General features: G+C 38.3%; 1 protein-coding gene across 3 annotated transcripts in view; it reads left to right on the forward strand.

Moving 5' to 3' along the window:
• Positions 1-20,016, forward strand: part of zmat4a (zinc finger, matrin-type 4a) — a 134,872-nt gene extending 114,856 nt beyond the window's left edge. For all 3 annotated transcript variants that reach the window (XM_044197088.1, XM_044197085.1, XM_044197087.1), the window contains one exon: positions 16,810-20,016. In XM_044197088.1, coding sequence (XP_044053023.1) covers positions 16,810-16,837 — 28 coding nt within the window. In that variant the 3' untranslated portion in view covers positions 16,838-20,016. The remainder of the gene's footprint in view (positions 1-16,809) is intronic.
• Positions 20,017-21,231: the final 1,215 nt, after the last annotated feature.

Below are 21,231 nucleotides of genomic sequence, written 5' to 3' on the forward strand. Positions count from 1 at the left end.
CCACTGATTTAACATTGCACTATAACATTCTCTGCCTCACGATGGACACAAAAAATGGATCAAAATCGATGCAGCAGAAAGATATCTTCTTTTTTATTCCATGCATTCTTCTTCCTTGTCAAAACCTGGAGCTTACATTACCCACAATGCAACTTAACCACGACTGTTTGCTCAGAGATTGGCCTTAAGCAGAGATGAGGAATGTGCTACAGACGTCTGGTAAACTCACTTCTTTCTAACTCCACACCCGCAGATTTTTTTCGTTTTCAGACTTTTTCAAAGGGCAATTTTCTTTCCCATTTGCATTTCCATTTCCCCGCTGCTTTTCCTTTTCTATTAGCTATTCGATTTGCTTTGTCATTTAACTTCTCCTTTTAGCCTCTCTCATTGGGAAAGAGCATACTAGCTAACTTCTAGTGATAGCTAGCTAGTACTGCTAGGACTTCCAAGAAATATTTTCACAAGCTAACATAACCCCATAACTAAAAACTCTAGCCAAATACATCTAAGCATTGTATGTTGCTCCTAAATGAGCGGGGTTACATCGAGTGATGCAAATGTTGCCGTGCAATTTACCGTCAACAGGGTGTCTTGCGAGAGTGGGTGCCGAAGTTGGGTGCCACCGGTGCATCACTCTCTGAGGATCGACACTCTATTTCACTAATAATGTCCCTTACAATTCTTGAAATATAATTGTTGGACATTTTAAGAGAGTGAAAGCCAAGGCACATATACTTATGTTTCTAAAAGGGTCTTCTTGGCGCCTAAACAATGTTGGAAAAGATAGCTAGGGTATGAGGCTGGTGCGGCTCTCTCACCAATCAGAGAGCTTGTTACATCTTATGGCTACTTTGTATTGTTTTGCCAAATCAGATAGCTAGGAAAAGGAAAAGGAAAAGCAGTCGGGGAAAAGAAATGCAAATGGGAAAGGAAATTGCTCTTTTAAATACTTGATTAAAATCTGTGTTCTTAATTCAATTTAAATTTTTTGCATTTTCAAATTCATTAATGTATTTTTAAATGATGTACTTATTTACTGTTTTATGTTGTTTTTGTAAATCCTTTATGAATGAAAATGTATATTTCATTTCAACTTCTTTTTATAAATCCTCTTTTTATTGCCCATTAAAATATCAAATAATGAAGTACTTTGTAATTTAGAGATTAATACATTAATATATAAACAAATGTATTAGTGCCTATTTTCATTGTACAATTAGTTATTAATTAATGAAATGCTACTAATATTACTATTTCCATGACACTTTTGGTCCTTCATAAAGCATGGATTGAAAATGTCTCTTCATTTCATGAGAACACCGGAATTAATTTTGAGTCACTGTCCAAATCAAAGCATTATTACAAGGGAAGAGGAGATACTAAAGAAAGTGAATTGAAGTTAAGAGTTTTTATTTTGCAAACATAGGGTCTCCCAGAGAATTAATGATTGTTTCAGTGGTTTGTGGTACTGCTCCAAAAACATAAACATCCAAAAAGCAACAAAGACATCTCCTGTCTGATTCATATTTATTCTCTGATTAATGGCCTGTTCCAGTGGCCTCATCTCCTATTTCAAATGTAAAAGCTTCTCTAAGAAAGGTCCATCAGATAAAGGGATTCATGATTTTCTCCACCAATCACAATGTCAGACGGTGAAAGTACCGCTCTGTCTTTTTCATAAGGTGTGTTAATGTGTCTTTTTTAATAATGTGTTTTTAATAACATGCATGATCTTATGACTAGATGGATTAACTAGTAGAGCCACAGGTTCTCCCATATCATGTATCAAATGCCTACAGTAAATTAATAGGGTATCAGATATCAGTTTGAACATCAACACCTCTCTTCAGAATAATGAGTGATACTCGAATAATTGATTGTCACTGTGTCACTGACATCCGTTGCACAATAAAACTCAAATTAGTAACATCAATTATATTTCATGGGTATAAAGAAAAATATTTCCATTGCATAAAGGAGTAAGAGTTCAACTAGCAGCCACTTTGTTTTAACTGAAAAATAGTTATCTGCTTTTTAATAGTGTTTGGATTTTTGTAAATTGTTTGCTAATGCAACACTAAAGTGATGCGTTTTCCCTAAGCATTCATATTAATTGTCTCCCTGCTTCATTAAAATGTATTTCAAGATTTCACCTCAATTTGAACCAGTTTCAAATATTTTTTTTCTTGTGTAAGGTATCACTTCAAAAATGAATACAAGACAAATTGCTTATTAATATGAGCAATCCTGCATTCTATTCAGACACTGCTGCTATCGATAGGTTAACTCAAGCTGACAGTGTAATTATTGTGCCATCACCTATTCCCAGGATAGCCATCCATCAAGGGCCACTACATTTGTGTGTATTCATCCTACATGCATGTGCATACAGATAGGCTTTAGATCCAACCATGCCAGTGGGCTGCAGAGACTGATTAGCCACATGTGCCCTCACTACTGAAGAATGTGAATCTGTTGCAGATCATTTGACGCAGCAGTTTAAGGGTTTATTTACATTGGCCAACAAGGGCAAACGCACTGCAACTTAAGAAAACACATGCAAATAGACAAAACACAAGATAATTAAGAAAACATCTTCAGAGAGGGGAAACTCTTTCGTAACAGCTGCTCACTATCACATCAATGCACACTTGAGAATAGAAGGAATAGAAGTACTAAGCAAATCAAATATAATACACTATAATACAGGTAAGATAAATTAAGTACAAAGTGGATATAAAGTATAAAAGCTAAAATAGTGTAAGTACCAAAGTGGATTTAGAGGTTGATAAGTATGTACGGTATAATACAATGTAATAATATAAGTAATAAGTAATAGTGCAATAATGAGTACTGTCAAGTTAAGTATAGCTATTAAGATGATTGTGAGACGGTGGATATTGCACAGCAGTAATAGAAGTATGAATAAATATCAATAAATTTAACTGAAAACTTTTACCGTTGAGTTGCTGTCATGACCTTTGGGCACTTGAAAGCTGTTAAAAACTCAACTGCATATTGTCAGATACACAACAGTGAAGATGAATCCCTCATTTGTGAAAAACACACTTTTTACTCTAAGTTGAATGCATCAACCCTGCCAGAAGAAAGCCTAATGAATCACTTATGTGAAGGATTTCTTGCCATCCAGATTTGAGATTTTTAGTTGCTCTGGCATATTGTGACAGTGAACCACTCATTTGGAAAAAATATTCAGGAAATGGTAAATCATAGATAATTAATCTCCAGACATTTTACTCCTGTCTGATAACAATTAGTCTCTCTGACTGATGTGCACACTGTAAGTTCATGCTGTAGCTTCTCAATTCATACAAATCCTTTGCTTTAAATTGAGGTGGAAATATCACAAATACTTAATCCTGTTGTGATCTCCCAGCACTTGCAATATCACATGGAAAAGAAAGTCTACAACCATGCTAGTGGCTCTGGGCTGTACTTCATGTGCTTTCCCTGCAGACCAAACAATCAGACCAAGACCCCCTTTCTCAAGTGGTCTCAGGGTGGTTCGTCTGTGGTGTGAAACGGGTTCGTTTGTGGTGTAAAAGCAAACGGACTTACCACAGGATATTGTGATAGCAGATATGTGATTTTAGCATGATTGGAAAAGCTATAGTACTATTAAATCCATCCGATGGTTGTGACCTGTTCAGGAACCGATCATATAATCAATCTGTATAAGCTATGTATATGTTTATGTGAATCATTTGGTTATTATTCCAAGAGGTCGTGAAATAATTTTCAAAATAAAGCTAAGCTGTCCTCTTTGGTATCATTTGGCGTTTTTAAAGAGTTAGTGACTGAGCTACTAGAAGAAAATACTTGCAACTATTTTTAAGTGTGAACATACAGGTAGGAGTATGGGCTTACATTTGTATGCATATGTGTATCTATATAAATGTATGTAAATGTATATAACTGTGTTTATATGTGTATATTTTATTCTCTTTTTTGTGTCGCAGGGCCCCCCTGGAAAATTGGCCTGGGTCTCAGTGGGTCCTCCCTGCTAAAATAAAGGATAAATAAAAGTTTTAAAAACCATGGTAACACATATGCGTGTCAGCATGTGAGTGCAGGAATGTTCCCTGATCAATTGGACTGTCAAAAGCAGTTAAAACTGCAGTGTGTTGTGCTTGGATAGTCCATTAAAAGTGTGTGACATAGCGATCCCACAGTAATTCCCCCCGTAATATTGCTGTACAAAATGCCTCTTTTTCATTCTGTCTCTACCTGTCATTGTTTATAACGTGCTCAATTTGCAGTCTAAAAGGAATGCTCATAATAAGTTATTTCTTGGTGAGCTCTTTGTGACACAAGAGAACATAAATATACACATTAGAAGCATGGGTGGGTCCTGATGATGCACTGATGACAATTGCCATAACTGTCCAATTAATGAGTTATCTGCCAGTGTGTATAACTTCATGTTTACTCCTCTTGGTTCGTTTGTAAAAAGTCAGTGTGCACACGAACCGGACCACAACTACTGTAAAAGGCAACAATGTATTTTTTTTCCTTGGTGCAGACCAAATGAACCGAACTACAGGTGTGAAAGCACCCTTAGACACGCTGGTGCTTTGAGCTGAATGCTAATGTCAGCATGCTGACATGTTCACAGTGACAATGCTAACATGCAGATATAATGTTTACCATGCTCACCATCTTAGCTTAGCATGTCAACGGGCTAACATTTGCTAATTAGCACTAAACGCAAAGTACTGCTGAAGCTCATGGGAATGTCATTAGTTTTACAGGTATTTGGTCATAAACCAAAGTATTGGACAAACTACTTGAGATTGCCAATAGGCTATGGGTTGGTAGGAGTAGGAGGGGGGTGGGGGAGGAAAAAAAGCAATCAAAAGTTCAAACAAAACCAACTTTTGGAGAAACGCAACCCGACATCAGGCTGCAGTGGCCACTCCGGCGATCAGACCGGTCAAACTGCTCCACAGGCAGCCTGAAATATCACTGAAACCAGGCGCTATCCAGGCGGAGTTCATGGACCATGATACTCTCCCAGTTGTGTCTTTGCTTATTTTCTGATTGTTTCACAGCGGTTACATTCTAAAGCACAAATAAACACCCCCACCAGAAACATCTCAAATGCACAATAGGGCGCAGATTCTAGAGATTATTTTTTATATCATCTTAGTTCTGATAGTAGCCTAAGTTAGTTAAAATCAGCATAATATTGGCGTAAGAAAAACCAATTGTCGATCATCCCTTCAAATAGGATCCAATCGCCAATTGGCACAAGCCTAGGACAAACAAAATTTTTTACCCAATGATGGTGCTAAATGAAAATGAGGATCACCAAAGTTTTTACAATTCATCTTGAGGGGAACATGAATGTATGTACCAAATATCATGGCAATCCATCCAAAGGTTTTTTCATAGGCTATATTTCACTTTTTATTTTGCAAAACCAAAAAGTGTCAACCTCATAATGGCACTAGAAGAAAAGTCAAGAATCACCAAAGACATAAGGATACATCCACTGGGAACCATGAATGTCTGTACATAATGTTGTGCCACTCCATTTAGTAGATGTGATATTCCACTGGAACAGTGACATTTTTTACCTCCTTGTGGCAATAAATGAAAAGTCAGGATTGGATTTGTGTACCAGATTTCATGGCATTCCATCAAATAGTTGTTGAGACATTTCAGTAAAAAACAAAAATCTGCCTCCATCAACCTGATGCTGCTAGAGAAAAAGTCACCAAAATCAGTAGGATTCATCCTATGGGAACCATGAATGTCAAAATTTCATGCCAATCCATCCAATAGTTGTTGAGATATTTCATTCTGGACCAAAGTGGTGGACCGACTGACCGACCAACATTTCCATCCAAAGAGCCACAGTGCTAGCTTAGTTAAAAATATGTTTAATGTTTAATTTTCATTGCATGGTGTCACATTAACTCAATATGGTGGTGTGACTGGGGAGATGTAGGGTGTTGTACTCTGACTCATGCTGTGTCCTTTGCTACGCCAGGAGAACATACGTATGTATTGTATTCAGCTAGGTTAAATTCAGCTGGTTGTAGCATATAGTCTACAAGAATGCTGAATCTTTGTCATCTTTGTTATCCAATGACGCATACAGTATATGGCCAGCCTCTTAAGGATGCTGAACCTTCAAAATAAAAGTAAACAACAAAATGTAAAATAAACCCTCGGATGTAAACTTCCGATTATAAATCCAGAAAGCTGCTTTCATTTTCCTAAGGAAGTTAATGATGCCCCCTCTTAGTCCCAGACTTTTTTTTAACAATCTCCTTAAAAACCCTCCTGTTCACTCCCTGGGCACATTGAGCACATCTGCCCATGAATTCTGCCCTTTATCATCATTAGATTGGTTTTCAACAAATGGCCTTATGTTTTTTAATGAATAGAATCATAAATACCAAACATTAAGCAGCACGAGTATTCTAAGCACTTTATCCCCTTTAGATGCAAAGCACCCCATGGAACTGGCTTGTGACTTGCGGTACAAAAAAGATTTACTCAAATGCTAACAGCTAAAGTTGGTGCTTCACATCTAAAAATAAACAGTAATTCTTTGCATGGAACAGGTTTTTCAAACAAAGTTGTTTATTTTTATTTTTATATCTCCAGTCAAACAATAAGATCCTCTCTTCTGTCTGTCACACTGTAGCTCGAGGCAATTTGTCATCTGGCTGTTACTGAAATGTCAAACTTTCATTGTCATTGATAAACAACAACACCCTGCTATCACAGTCTAATATTTACTTTTCTCAGTTTTCGAAATATTAATGTCAACCAGTGCTGTGAATGTTATAAAAGTCTAAAGACTGCATGTTATTTTTTAGTGATTTCCCACCCACTGACTATAATTGTAGCAACACTGCAACAACCCGAAAATGGAGAATTCCTTTGGGTGTCATTGAAAGGTCTATCCACAGTCTTCCTTCAGTGTTCTCTCAGGCATGGTAGTCGATGCGAGAGAGCCTGGGGAGCAATCAGCCCCTTGAGGCTCTCTCCTGCCTGCCACAAATCACCATCACTACCAGAATGATTCTTTCCTTCCATTCAGCCTATTTCAGACATGTAAAACATGCGCATACAAATGATCACATCTTCAAAGCATGAAAGAACACTCTCTAATAAGCCTTGTCAGTTTCTCTCATTACAATTCAAACAACATATTTACTCTATCTGTTCAAAAGGAAGTGAAATTCAGCTGGTAGCATTTGTTATCTGTACAGTATCCAAAGACTGGTACAGCTGTAGTGGAGCTGCTGGGAAATTGACTGGTGCATATTTAGACATGGAAACAAAATGGCCATTGGGGCATTCTCAACCAATATACCGTGACCCATTTGAAAGTCCAGCTTCCATCAAAATTTGCATTTCAAAATCGAATACATCATCTAGATGTTGAATGTGTTAAAATATCAAATTCTTGTTGTCAGTGATAAACACCAACCCCCTGCTTTCACAATTTAATATTTCCAATGTTATATTTACATATCTGCCTTATGAATTGATGAGGATAGCCAAGTGCATTATTAGTTTTTGTCTCTGTGAGGCTTGTGCTAGGAGCTGTTTAGTATGCTTATGGGATAATTCTCTTGGAAAGATCTGATTATTTAATTTACCACACTGACACTAATACTTCGGAGGGCGTTAAGATAATAAGCATACCCTTTTCCCTAGATACAGTAAAATAACATATGTTATTTTAACTGAAAATTTGACTGCTTTCATTTTAAATCATTTTGCCTATTTTGTTATCTTATAGAGTTCTCTAACCCTCTGTTTTTCTCGATGGCATCACATGGTTCAAAATTAAGTGTAAAATGTTCATTGAGTAAAGTTATGGTTATGAATACAAGATTTGCTGAGAAGCTAATGTTATATGAACAAAGGGTTAAATTGAGTTACAGTTACAGAAAAACCAGTGTAGCTAGCATCCAATCACAAGGACGCGTCAAATTAACAAGCTAGCCAATCACAGCACAGTAGGGCGGGACATGCCGCAAAACTGGTGGAGAAAAATAACGCAAAACCACCTAATGCAGACAATTGAAAATACTTGGCTAGAAAAATGACACTATCCTGTTCTTGTGAGTTACAGAATGATGATCTTCAGCTAACAACTTCATCCAACAGAGAAAATGGAAAGAGAATAAAAGAAGCTTGGAGAGACTGTGTTTTTGAAATGATCTGATCAGTGAGAAGCTGTGGGAAATGACTCAGAGCACCTGTGGTTATGAGAGCCCTGGAAGGCTAAATATTGAGCATGTACAGTACATTGTGTGCTGAAGCAGAAAACAGCTGGGGCTGAGACAGGAGGAATTTTCGGTGCCCATATTTTCCCAGCACTCATCTCCTGTGTAATGGACCTGTGATTTACAACAATACACAACGGGAGCTCTGCGAAGGGCCAGGCCATTTTTACACCCTGCACCCATTAGCTGCTCAGCGGAGGGATTTTTACAAACCACTTTATGTGTGCGAGGTAGGTGGGTATCGATGAGAAGAGCAGCTCCCAGGCATGACAATCATCACAGGTTGGGAAGGACGAAGGAAGCAACACCAGAGAGAGAGAGATCGTAATGCTTTTAATTATTCAGCCTCATTTCCCCAATCATCAAACCCCTGATTAATTGCCCGGTGCACAGAGAGATAACTCAGGGACCCAGCTGGCTACAGAAAAGGCAATTGTCAACCTCCAAGCGGGGCAAGTGCCTGTCAGTTCACCTGCTTTCTTCTTCTCTTTCTTCTCCCTGGGGCCTGCTGATACTGATGTAGATGAGATGCTAACCCTCGTTCATTCAATTCCCTGTCATTAACCGGAGGGTAATCACTTATTCGCTTTGTTCTGTGTTTTATAATATTGGAAATCATCTCTGGCTGTTATATGTCATACTGTCCGTATATATAATGTAGATGAACAGGGTTTGAGCCAGAGCATGCCATAGTGACAAAGACCACCTTAAAACATAAAATGTCCTGTCACTACAACCTCCTTGCACCCAATTGTCCCCCATAAACTCATGGGCAAGATCAATGCTGTTAGCAAGCTTCTCAATTTTAGCTAAGCTAGCGCTATTGAGTGTAAGGTGGCAATGTCGTTTGGTCTCTCAATCCACCACTTTGGTCCAGACTGAAATATCTCACTAACTATTGGATGGATTGCCATGAAGTTTTCTACTGACATTCTTGATTTCCAGAGGATGAATCCTACTGACTTCTGTGATCCCCTGACTTTTCATCTAGTGCCACCAGCAGGTCACAGATTTTACTTATCCAGTGAAATATCTCATTGTCTCCTGGATGAATTGGCACATCATTTGGTTCAGAATCTAATTTTAATGGTTTTGGTGATGCCTTGACTTTTCCTCTAATGCCGCCAAGAGGTTGACATTTGTGGATTTGAGTGAAACGCATCTACAAATATCTCGATAGTTATTAGATGGATTGCCATGAAATTCGGTACAAACATTCATGATCCTCGTGAAATGTAATAACTTTGGTTATCTCTTAACTTTTCTTCTAGCGCCAGCATTCTGGTATTACCCCAAATCCTGCCTTTTTAGATGTGAATCACCTGCTCAGGGATTCTTTGAACAACGTTTCTGCTGTTACTCTGCTTGAACTCACAGAAATGATGTCTCTTATGAGAGTATCCTCCAGCCCTCTTGATATAATTCCAACTAGGTTTTTATTCGAAGTTATGGATTTTATTGCGCCCCATTTGCTATTTATCTTGAACAGCTCGCTGTCTACTGGCTGCGTCTCAGATCACTTGATCCTACCCTCCTGGGTAATTATCGTCCGATCTCTAAACTGCCTTTTATAAAATTGTTTCTAAGCAGCTTCTTGCTGCTTTGGAAAACAATAGTACCTTTGAAAAGTTTCAATCTGGTTTTTGTCAGTACCACAACACTGAGACAGCCCTTCTCAAAATCACTAATAACCTTTTATTGAATGCCGACGCAGGCATGTGTTCAATTCTTGTGCTGCTGGACTTAAGTACTGCCTTTGACACAATTGATCATGGCATTTTTTTTAGATAGACTGAGGCACTGGGTGGGCATATCTGGCACTAAACTGGTCCTCATCTTATTTGACCATTAGGAAGTTCTGTGTCACCATTAATAACTTCATGTCATCCTTTTCCCATATCATCTACCAATACTGTTCCCTATATATGCTCCCTTTGGGTGATGTCATCCTATTTAAGGCCCTTCATGACCTGGCTCCAGATTCCATTTTAGACCTTTTAATCTCTTATGAACCTTTACATAGTTCGAGATCTTCCAGCAGAGGTCGTCTGTCTGTTCCTGAGTCCAAGATGAAAACTAAGGGGGACAGAGCTTTTGCCTGAAGAAATGAGGTATTCTGAGTCAGTGTCTTCTTTTAAGTCTCTTCTCAAAACGCACTTTTATCGGAAAGCATATCCTGATCTTATCTGAGCTGTCTGTTCATTTTATTGTTTTTTTGTTTTATTGTTATTATGTCTTATTTTGTTTTTGCCCTTCATGTATTTTATCATTCACTGTGGTATTTTATATTCTCTCTCTGTGTTTATTATCATTATTATTATTATTATTATTATTATTATTATCATCATCATCATCAGGTAAAAATTTTAAGCACCCATTCATAACAGAAGTTATCTCATTGCACTTTTCCTATAGAGCAGGTCTAGACCGTAATATTATTTACAGAGACCCAGCAATTCACGGTGAATAGAATTGGTCCAAGCACAGAACCTTGCGGAACTCCATGACTAACTTTGGCATGCTTGGAGGATTCGTCGTTAATGTACAAACAGAGCTCATAGATAGGATTTAAGCATGACTTTACATGATTATTGGATAATCAGACGTGACTTACCAGAAGTTTGTCATTGTTACCATGAGTAGACAACTTCATAGCATTCAACACTAAATATAGTTCTACTTTTAAATGTAACAATTAGAATAATGAAAAAGTAAATTGAAGTACCACAGTAATGTGCTGCAGTTAATTAAATATTTGTCAGTGGCACCACCCTGATGATCACCCTATTTTTCATCCATGTAATTTTATAATTAACTAACAAAACTCATTTGTTTAGTTTAATCAAAAACAAAATTAGTTATATGTCTTATTTAATATGTGCACTCTCACACCGCTTTTGCAGTATTGTTTGTTGTCTCCCTGGGACTGAGCAGTAACCCTCAAGAAAAGTACTACTGGGCCCATTTGACCCTCTCTCAGACAATCCTGATTCAAACATTGGATTCAGAATAAGTAATTGTGCATCCTCAAGGCAGTGAGATATGAAAAGGTTTTTCTTTTTTTCCCTTTGCTAGCAGTTCAAGTCACTTTTTGTGCTGCAGAAAGAAGCTTCAGCATCCTGTGAGATGTCCCCCAGTAATTCATTATCAGGAATAAAAAGAGAGAGCGTGTGTAGTGTAAAACTGTTAAACTAACCTTGAATTTCCCTTGAATGTACAAATACTAAAGTACTCAGGAAGCTTTTTTTTCGCATGGTGGATTATTAGATGTAAATCTCTCCAGCACTCCAGTATTGTAGAGTAAAATTGTTTCGGACAGGTGACTTCCTCCAACACATACGACACAGACAATCATAAGCTGCAACACAGCCGAAACGAGCGAGGCTGTTTATCACGAAGAGGGAATTAACTTCAAAGGGATTTGAAAATGTCCATGTGGAATGTAGGCTCAAGGATGAATTATGCATGAAAAATGCTTCACTAGAGTAATGTGCTGACACAATTTGTCACACGCTACAGGAATACATAAGTTGCAGTACCCAGTTTAAGGAGTTGATGCACTTACGTGGTGTGGTTTCTCCAGGCCGTTGGAGGTCGTGCAGCTGTGTAACCTACACTGACTGCACGGTGAATTACTTATGAGACCCTTCTTCGCCTTGAGAGGAAAGCTGGTAGCCTTGATATACAGTAGCTTTGAACATTTTTACTCTTGACTTTAAATCTGTGAATGTATGCCTGTGTGTGTGTGTGTGTGTGTGTGTGGAGAAGTGGGATTTGAAGGCTGGGCTTGAGGCCATGTATCATCCTCAAGCGTCTTTTAAAGTCTGTCCTGCTGTCAGTTTGGGGAGGATGTACATTTGAGCGCTGACATTTTGATGGAGAGGAAGGCAAATAGCAGCAAGGATTTCAGATACTCAATGGACAAAAATCTGTTTTCTGAGTTCAGGAACTGAATCTACACTTTTCCACTTGCACCAAGAAGGCCATAAGATGTTTTCATCAATGCACTCACTGATTAATCTATTCAAAGTGCTCATTAGTAAAGTGTGAGACACCATGCTGTGCTGGAGAGGAATTTATTAAATAACCAATACTTCCTCTGTCATCCAGAGGTGGTTAATGGGAAGAGTCTTAGCACTTGCATATGCAACAGTATTAAAGGAGCAGTGTGTAGGATTTAGTGGCATCTAGCAGTGAAATTGCAGTTTGCAACCAACTGAATACCACTCGCCTCACCCTCCCTTTCCAAGAATGTAGGAGAAACTACGGTGGCGGCGAAACTTGCGAAAAGCGCGAAAGGCCCTATGTAGAGCCAGAGATTGGTTTGTCCATTCTGGGCTACTGTAGAAACATTTAATTTGCTGTGACAGAGTGTTCCTGTTGCATGCATGGGATTAAACCACATAAGGCCACGTAAGAACTGATGTAATATAATGCCTTGACGGGGAAAATACACTCTTTGAGATAATTTTGCTGTATATTTCATCTGAGGAATTATGAAAAGAGGACATTCTACCTAATCCCGATTGCACTATAATTAAGGCAGGTTTTACTGTAAGACTGAGTATACGTTCATACATATGAATGACACCAGGAATGTAGAGCACCTCAAATTAAAGGGGAATGCAAAATGGAAGCAATCCATTACTGGTATTTTCAGAATGTGCATTTCTTCCCCATTTAAGGCATTTCCCGAGGTTGTAAGGTTGTTCCTGCTATTTTTGCTTCTAATACCTGTCCATTTTGATATCAAACCATCTCACTCCCCATTTCCATTATAATGAAAGTGGAGAGAGAAAGATGTCTGTGCATGTATGTGTGACTGAGAGAATTTAGACTTGTATTGTTATACCTATGAAATGGTGTCATAAGGATACTTATTAAATCTTCTATTATTGTGTCCGTTAAAATTGAGGTTTATACTTGAAATCTTAATTTTCTTAAGCGCAAACCTGTAGGTATATGCCTGTAAATTCTGTTTTTTAAGTTTAATTTTCAAAGACATTTGACAGGTTTACTTTGTGGAAACATTGTGTATATAGTGGTTTGTAAAGGACTGTCTAGAAGAGCGAGTGAGAGATAAAATCCAAGGAGATATGAGTGAGACATGGGATTAAAATTAGATTTATATTTTGATTATCATGGTAGATGTAGCTATGCTAGTATTTCTTGTTTGTTTGCTATATGGCTATAAACACAATATTGACATATTATCACCTTATAAAGTTGATTTGGCAAATGGTTTAGAAAACACTCATATTTACACATCCAGCAGACACAGAGCAACATTAGCATTCATTTGGAGTCGTGTGTCTACCTGTCCACCTGACAAATGTAAATCCAATATTCACTCTCCTTTTAGCTCTGTTTGGGTCTCCTGAGGGATATAAAGCAGCTATAATAAAGATTGGGGTAAGGCTGATGTAAACTCTGTAGAAAGCTGTGTAACCTGACAGCTTTGTCAGGAGCCCAGCATTGTGCTCCTCAGTGCATCAGCCTCTTATCACTGAACTGAGATTACAACACATAGCATCTGCTTTTTGTTTCCTTTGATAGTTTGACAATCTGTGAGAATTTCATTTAACAGAAGTGGGAAGCCAAAAAATTTGATTTGCTCTGTGACTAAACTGCCGCCATAGCTTTAGTTTTCAGAAACTCACACACATGTCAGTGGTGCAAAAGCCAATAAATTATCTTTTAAAAAACATAAAGATCAAAAGAGGATTGCTTTATTCTAACTTAATTCCTCTGGGCTATATCTGCATTTAAAGCAGGAAGTTGTGCAGAACAAAGTCAATAAAATCGGACTGAAAGCCATATTTATTCCGTCTTTTATGCCCCTGTGCTGGATGATACTGGAGCCATATGAAAGATTTGTACGTCTTTGGTTCTTAACACCTACATTTTTGTGACAATTGCCCAAATGCTTGTTGTCTTTCTTAAAGGTTAGAGGTCGAAAATCTAGTAGCTAAAGAAGGTTCAGCCAAGTAAATCAAAGCATTTTGTGTGTATAGGTGTATGTGTGATTGTATATTCTGCTGCACTGGTGCGTTCTGTCACATTAAGCTCTCCAGTAAAATAAGCGTGACAGTTTGTTGTAGCTGTTTTGTCCTCGCGGGACAGACACAGCGGGATGTTCCTTTTACAGAGCAGAGTGTGATTACTCTGCTTAGTTCACCCGAAGACAACATGCAATTCCCACTTCACTGACAGAGAAACTGCATTGATTATGTGCAGTAAAAATAAAGCAACAAAAACAATGCTAGCTCTCAATCTGTCGTGTTTCCGTCCCCAATTACGCTGTCACCGTGTATCCCCACTGGGGCACACTGCAGGTTTCCTCTCGATTTATTTCCATCTGTGCTATTAAACCATGAACGCACTGGTCATACTGTTTATACTATCTATGAGATTGACAGCCATTGATTGGCTTGTCTTGCCACAGTCCTCAGTGGGTTGAGCGATTGAGTCTGTGAGTATAACAGGAGAGGAGAGAGGAGAACAGCGATTGTTCCATGATAAACTGATAAGATGAGGCCATCTGTTGGTCCAGGCTGCTGGACTCACATACTCAGTCACACATCAACGGGGATTAGATGGCAACCTTTTGACACCGGGTGTCAGAAGAGAAAAAGAGGGCTGTAGTGAAGTGGAACAAAACCCTCATAAAGCACGCAGGAAAAAGGGAGTTTTGAATCTTGTGACTAGCAGATAAAACCTACTGCTGTACATTGCTGCCTTGTTGATTATACAATCAGAATATGTGTAATTGTAATTATTATTATGATTTTTCAATCCATCGTAACAGCTCTAGATATTTTCTTTTGAGAATTATGGATCACTGCTCTGAATAACACTGCCAAAACTAATCACCTCTAAGAATCACTTTAACTTTTCACTCAAATATAATTGAGTCTTGAAACTAGCAGGAAAACATTTTTCAACATTTTTTCCTTTGGGGTTATTTCATTTTATGTTCCGTGAGAAATGGAACAATACAGTTTGCTGATGTAAGCACCCACTCACCTGCAGCAGTTTGTTCATCTTGCAGAATAGCTCTCTGCTTTCTAAAGGTCAGCCAAAATGTTCTCCAAGTGTTGTGTGAGTGTTACCATAGGGGGTGACACCAGAGAGGGACTAACCCTCTCTGCAGACACTTGTGCCTAAAATGAATTGCAGGCCGAATGTGAAAACATCACTCATTCATATCAGTTTGGCATTTTTTTACTATGCCAAGCTTGATCCTTGTCCTTTTTGGTTCTGTTTTACATTGCAGCGGTGCGCCTAGCCAAGTACTGATCACCCTGAAACAAAACAACAATATATCATTTGTAACTGCCCTCCAGAAAAACACATATACACGTTTTCTAATCTGAGACCCCTATCGCAAGACAACATCACTTGTCAGTGCCTTCCAAAAACGTTTCAAATCACAGTTACAAAAATAAGGGGAAGATCATGGTTTGGGTTAAAATAACTTCTGGGGTAAGGTTATTCGAGTTCGATATTTTCTTGACCCACCCATCCACCCTGACCTCCCCGATTTTATGGCACTGTAACAACGTCACACCACTTCCTCTTTTGCTCTGTACGGACAAGAGGCATAATTCCTAGGGCCTGTAGAGGGCTTTGTCACTTAAACGTACACATATGTCTTTTTTGAGCATTTGCTAAAACAACTGATAGTGTCGTTTTACTTGGGAGGAAAGTCTCTGAAATTGATTTACGGTTGAATGCTTTAAACTGCAGTTTGTGGGGCATTGCCCTGACCATGTTTGCAAAAGAGGAGCTGCTTTTTGATTGTCTCCCCTGTCCCTTAAAGAATCTATACACCATTACTAGTTCTAGCATTAGTAATAGTAAAGTAGAAAAACCGAATGCTTTGAGGAATAATTTGCCAGAACAATTGCCATTTAAATGATAATTCTGGTTGGTTAGAATTGGGCTCAGTGATTGGTTTGTCCATTCTGTGGACAACAGTTTATCATAACAGTTTATCATAACAGTTTACGATTGACAACAGTTTAGCCAGTTTATCTAAACCAATTTATTTGGAGGTAAAACCGAAAGTGAGTGTACGCGAAATGTTGGAAATAATGCATGTTCAACTACAGCATGTAAGTTAGGACAAGGTTAAACCAGATGGATGTGGTGGATCATCTGACTGCTCGTGTTAAGTGATGTCACCACATTCCCAGATCGCAGCAATTTCCGTAGTGAGTATAATATTATCATCGAGAGGAATGATAACCATGAAAAAAAGCCCCAATTTGTAATAAACTGGAATTATTCTAAATTTTCATCATCATCATCTTTTTTTGTAAATGAAAGGTGACCACAACCAACACTACAGTTAATTTTGTGGGAAAAAGTGCAAATCTATGACATATTATGTGTGAATATGGCTGATAAGATGTGACATTTTTACAGAAATGATTTGCTTATTGCAGTTGTAACTGAATAAATATGAAACTTTCAGTGTATAACTGATAAACGTGACCCTTCCCTCTCTCTTTCTGTCTTTCTCCAACAGTCTGAAGAATCAGATATGTGTCCAGTGAGCGTGGGACGAAGATAAAAACCAGCTATTGGATTGATGTCAGACAAGCTGTGGTCAGCTTGCCCTGCTTTTTCTGCCTCTGCCCTGCTTCTGCTCTCCTCCACTTCATTTTGATTCTCTCTCTCTCTCTCTTCTGTCTTTCAGTCTATTTTGGCCACCCTGAGGGAGGAAAATAAAGAGGGTTTTTTTGTAACACTCTAGCACTGCATCAACTCTCTCACCTGTCGGTATACAGTACAGTTTAAACAGTTTCTCCGCATCACTGGCCACTCTTAAATCATTGACCTTTGACATTCCACTGCAGCTGCGTACTGTGTTTTTTATCCACTGACAGTCTGAGAGCATCAAAGTGGATCTGATACACTGCAGATTTTCTAAAAATGCATGGACTAAATTATACTTTATTTTCCACAGGATGCTAAGTACTGTAAGTGGAATTTTGACTTGGGAATGTGAGGGGTTTTAATTTTTTTTGTTTGCTTTTACTTGAATGAAACAGAGCATATTTATTTGAAATCAAAAGCTATACATTATTTAGCATTGTGGGCTTTAACTATGAGTAAATCATTCTCTTTGCCCTCAGATTCTGTACGGTACACACAGTGCAACTCAACTATAATGCTGTTATTGCATACATGCTTGCAGTGGAGCTAAATCCCCTTGCAGCTTAAAGGGGTTGATGGCAATAATGACACTGGTTGGTTGGTTGTTATATGCTGTAAAGGTATTATCTTGTATGGGCTGTACTGAACAGTAAATGGCTTCTGTCTGTGGCAGTGCTTTAAGGAGACCAATAGTATTAATGCTAATACACAGGAACAGAAGATCATTTTTAAAGCTTTTAAAGGATCATTACGATTTAACTTAGGTCTTATTTTTGTAGTTTTAGCCCACATTCTTATCAGTAATAATAACAACAACTCAACCAAATTATTGTTGAGATCTGGGAACGCTGCTAAAAAAAAAAAGGTCTGGCAAGGCAAGAAACACGAGCAGTCAAATGATCAGACAGGTTTTAAACAAACCCCAACTTAGCCCAACTTATATGGAAGAGAAAATTAAGGCGAATTGTGATATACTACCCAAACTCCATCCATACACCCATTCATTTTCTTATATGGGTTGCAGTTGCTGTGGCAGCAGGCTATGCAAGGTACCCCAAATATGCTTCTCCCCAGCCCCCTGTTCTCCTGGTCCTCCTGGGGGCTATGTATTCCCTTCAGCGTTTTCTGGGTCTGCCCCAGGTTCTCCACCCAGTTGGACACCTTTCAACGTGAGGGGCAGAGGTTCCACTCCCAGCTCCTTCCAAATGTCTGAGCTCCTCACCCCATGTCTAAAGTGGGAATTGAGCTTCTGCAAAGATACATGGAAACGTAACCCTAACCCCTACAAAAAGAAGGGTGTCATGGGTAAAAATGAGATAAAGAAGGGAGGCGCCAACCCGTGCATCGCCCAATCTCAACAACCTCGCGAGCTGATTGGTTGATCCAACTCCTGTCGGGACGGGAGTCTGGAAAAAAAGCGTAAACACTATAGTAGTTGTAAGTATAAATATAAAAGAAACAGCCACATGAACGTCTCCAGACCCCTGTTCACGTTCACCTGCATGCAGCCCAACTACTTCACTTGTGGCAGTGACTTACCTCAACCCCGAAGGGAGCAGACCACCGTCAGAATACCATAGTTTTAATCCACCATAACCCGTCCATAAGGCCACCCTAACAGACACTGTTTCCACCCAGACTGTCCATTGTAAATATCCATCATGGTTTACAGACTGGCAAACAGTGTTTTCTGTGCAATGAGGGATTATTACCGACATTCTGGGTGTGCTCACCTTCGGTTTTACCTCCAAGTTAAGTGGTTTAGAAAAACTGATTGTCTGACCGATCATGTTTCTTACCCCAATTTGTTGTGTTGAGCAATGGCTTTGTGCCCCCAGATCTCAGCAATTGCTTTGGTGAGGACATTGTTATCATAACCAACAGAAACGATGCCCAATGCTACAAAAATTAGACTCCAGTTGAAATAATTAGATTCTTCCCAGTTTAAACAGATATTAGAAGACATGATCCCTTCCACAAATAAAAAATAGGATTTTTCTTTTGCTGTGTAATGCAGCATATACAGTTTACTGTATGTGGTCAGTGTTATAAGCGTAGAAATACTTCCTCTGGTTAAGATGCTTTCATTTCGGTATGGTCTTCATCTCAGGGAGGTGTAACTGGTTGCTTTAGTGAAATTTAACACGGCTGTTGAGAGTCGAACATTCACATGTACTGAATCCATTCCACTATAGAGCCTTGTAGAATGTGTTGGTAGATAAGGTAAAATGGACTGGACCATGTAATGGTTTCACAAAAAGAATATTGATATTGTGGAGTGTTTTAAAGGATAATTCAGCTTTTATATATATATATATATATATATATATATATAGATATATGTACATATGTACACATATATATCTTACTCGAAGCTAATGTAGCATTCTTCTTTCTTACATGTCATGTTAAGAAATTAAAGATGTTGACTTTAAAGACAGTGTTGTATAAATGAGAAGTAGAGAAGAAATTATAATTGAATAATATATTACTGTTGTGGATCAGGTTAATTTGTAATTGCTATCTGTTTACAGTATAAGTGAGTTCTTCTACTGTCATTTTCAGTGCTGTGTCAACTGCAGAACTGTGTTTGATCAAATTGTAGCTTTGACTCTCGTTGTTAAAGCATTTTATTTTGCAGAGACCTAAGTTTATTGACAGCTGAAATCACTTGAACATGGAGCTGGAGATTTGTACTGTAGAGAAAGAGGGAAAAAAATCATCACAAAACATCACGGACTGAAAACGAACTGTTGCTGGCTGATGTCAGAGCCGCCAGCTGATGTGTGAGACGCCACCGCCGACGACATTAACAATAATTTATAGAAATGTGTTTTTTAATAATGGAAATAAGAAGTGCACGTATGATTTGTTATTGCAAGTCAACAAAAAAAAAAATTCCACTGAATTGCTTTGCTCAGCCTGAGTGATAACATTTCTGTCCAAACTTTGCTTTGGATCATTTCTCCTTCATCACAGGAAGTCCACCTCTCATACACCCTCTAGTCCCCTTGTGCTCTGGGTTATGTGCTTTTGTGTCTGAGAAATGAATAAAAGGCACTTGCAACTACACAAACTCTGCTTTGTATTGTGTTGCTTTTATTATGTTGTTTTTTTTTATCTTGTTGTTTACAATAATTATAGTAATGTCCGTCTGTCTGTACAGTATTGTACAGTAAGTTATTATAATCACTGTAATTAATGTTCCTCACCAACCTTAAGATGGCAGAAGGCAATTTAGAATCACTACACATACCACCACCAAGGCAGCACAGTTCTCTTAATTAGTTGTTTTAATATCATAATGTATTTACTTAGTTAATTAGTTATGTTGTTAATTAGTTATCTCACTTCTCTTCTTTTTTATTACGTTGCAAACAAAAAACTTGTCTCTACAAAGGAAATCTGCCACAGTAAAGGTTCCTTCCTAAAACACAGCTCAAGTTTTTTATAATCATTCATCCAGAAGAACTCATCATTACAGAAGGACATTTCACTAAAGAGAGTAGCCCTGAAATCATCATTCACTGAACAATAACATGAAATAGACTTTGTTTTCAACCTCACCAGAATCACATAACAAGATAAGCCTTTTCTCTAAACCTGCCTGTTTTTATAGCTAATCGTAGTGTATATAGTATATGTAATTTTATATTGTGAAAAATCCAGGTTCATCTCATTGATGCAATCCAACAGTCCTTCTCATTGATTGGCAACAGTTTCAGCATGGGCCAAATACCATGCTGAAACTGCACCAGAGATATTAAAAGAATAGCTAGCGCCATAGAAATCATTTAGTTTTGGTTTTATAGTATATATTATCATAACACCCAAGTATCAGAGTAGTATCTTTGGAACTAATAACATTAATGACGCTCTGGTCCAGCAATTATTGCAGTGCAGCAATTTGACATGTCAAAATGACTGCTGTAAAAAGGGTCTATTCAGCTTCAGTTTCACTCCATATTTTTCTCACAGATGCTAACAAATGGCAACCCTTTGACAACAAATAAACCACAACACACCAAACACAGATGTCTTATTTTGATTGGTTGTCATGCACTACTGATTACCATACTGTATAACTGACCTATGGTTGATCATAGTCAGAGGTAGATGTGTCTCACTATGTATCCTCTGCATGATGTCCCATTCACTCCTATGGAGCTCTTTACATTACATTTTCCAGTGAAATGTTCCAGCACTGCTGGGCTCCGTGTGTCCTGACCCATGAAGAAAGATTATTCTAATTAAGCTATGCAGACAACAGCGGCCCATCAGGAAGCAAGAC

The sequence above is a fragment of the Siniperca chuatsi genome, linkage group LG5 (assembly GCF_020085105.1).
Source record: "Siniperca chuatsi isolate FFG_IHB_CAS linkage group LG5, ASM2008510v1, whole genome shotgun sequence".
Lineage (NCBI taxonomy): Eukaryota > Metazoa > Chordata > Actinopteri > Centrarchiformes > Sinipercidae > Siniperca > Siniperca chuatsi.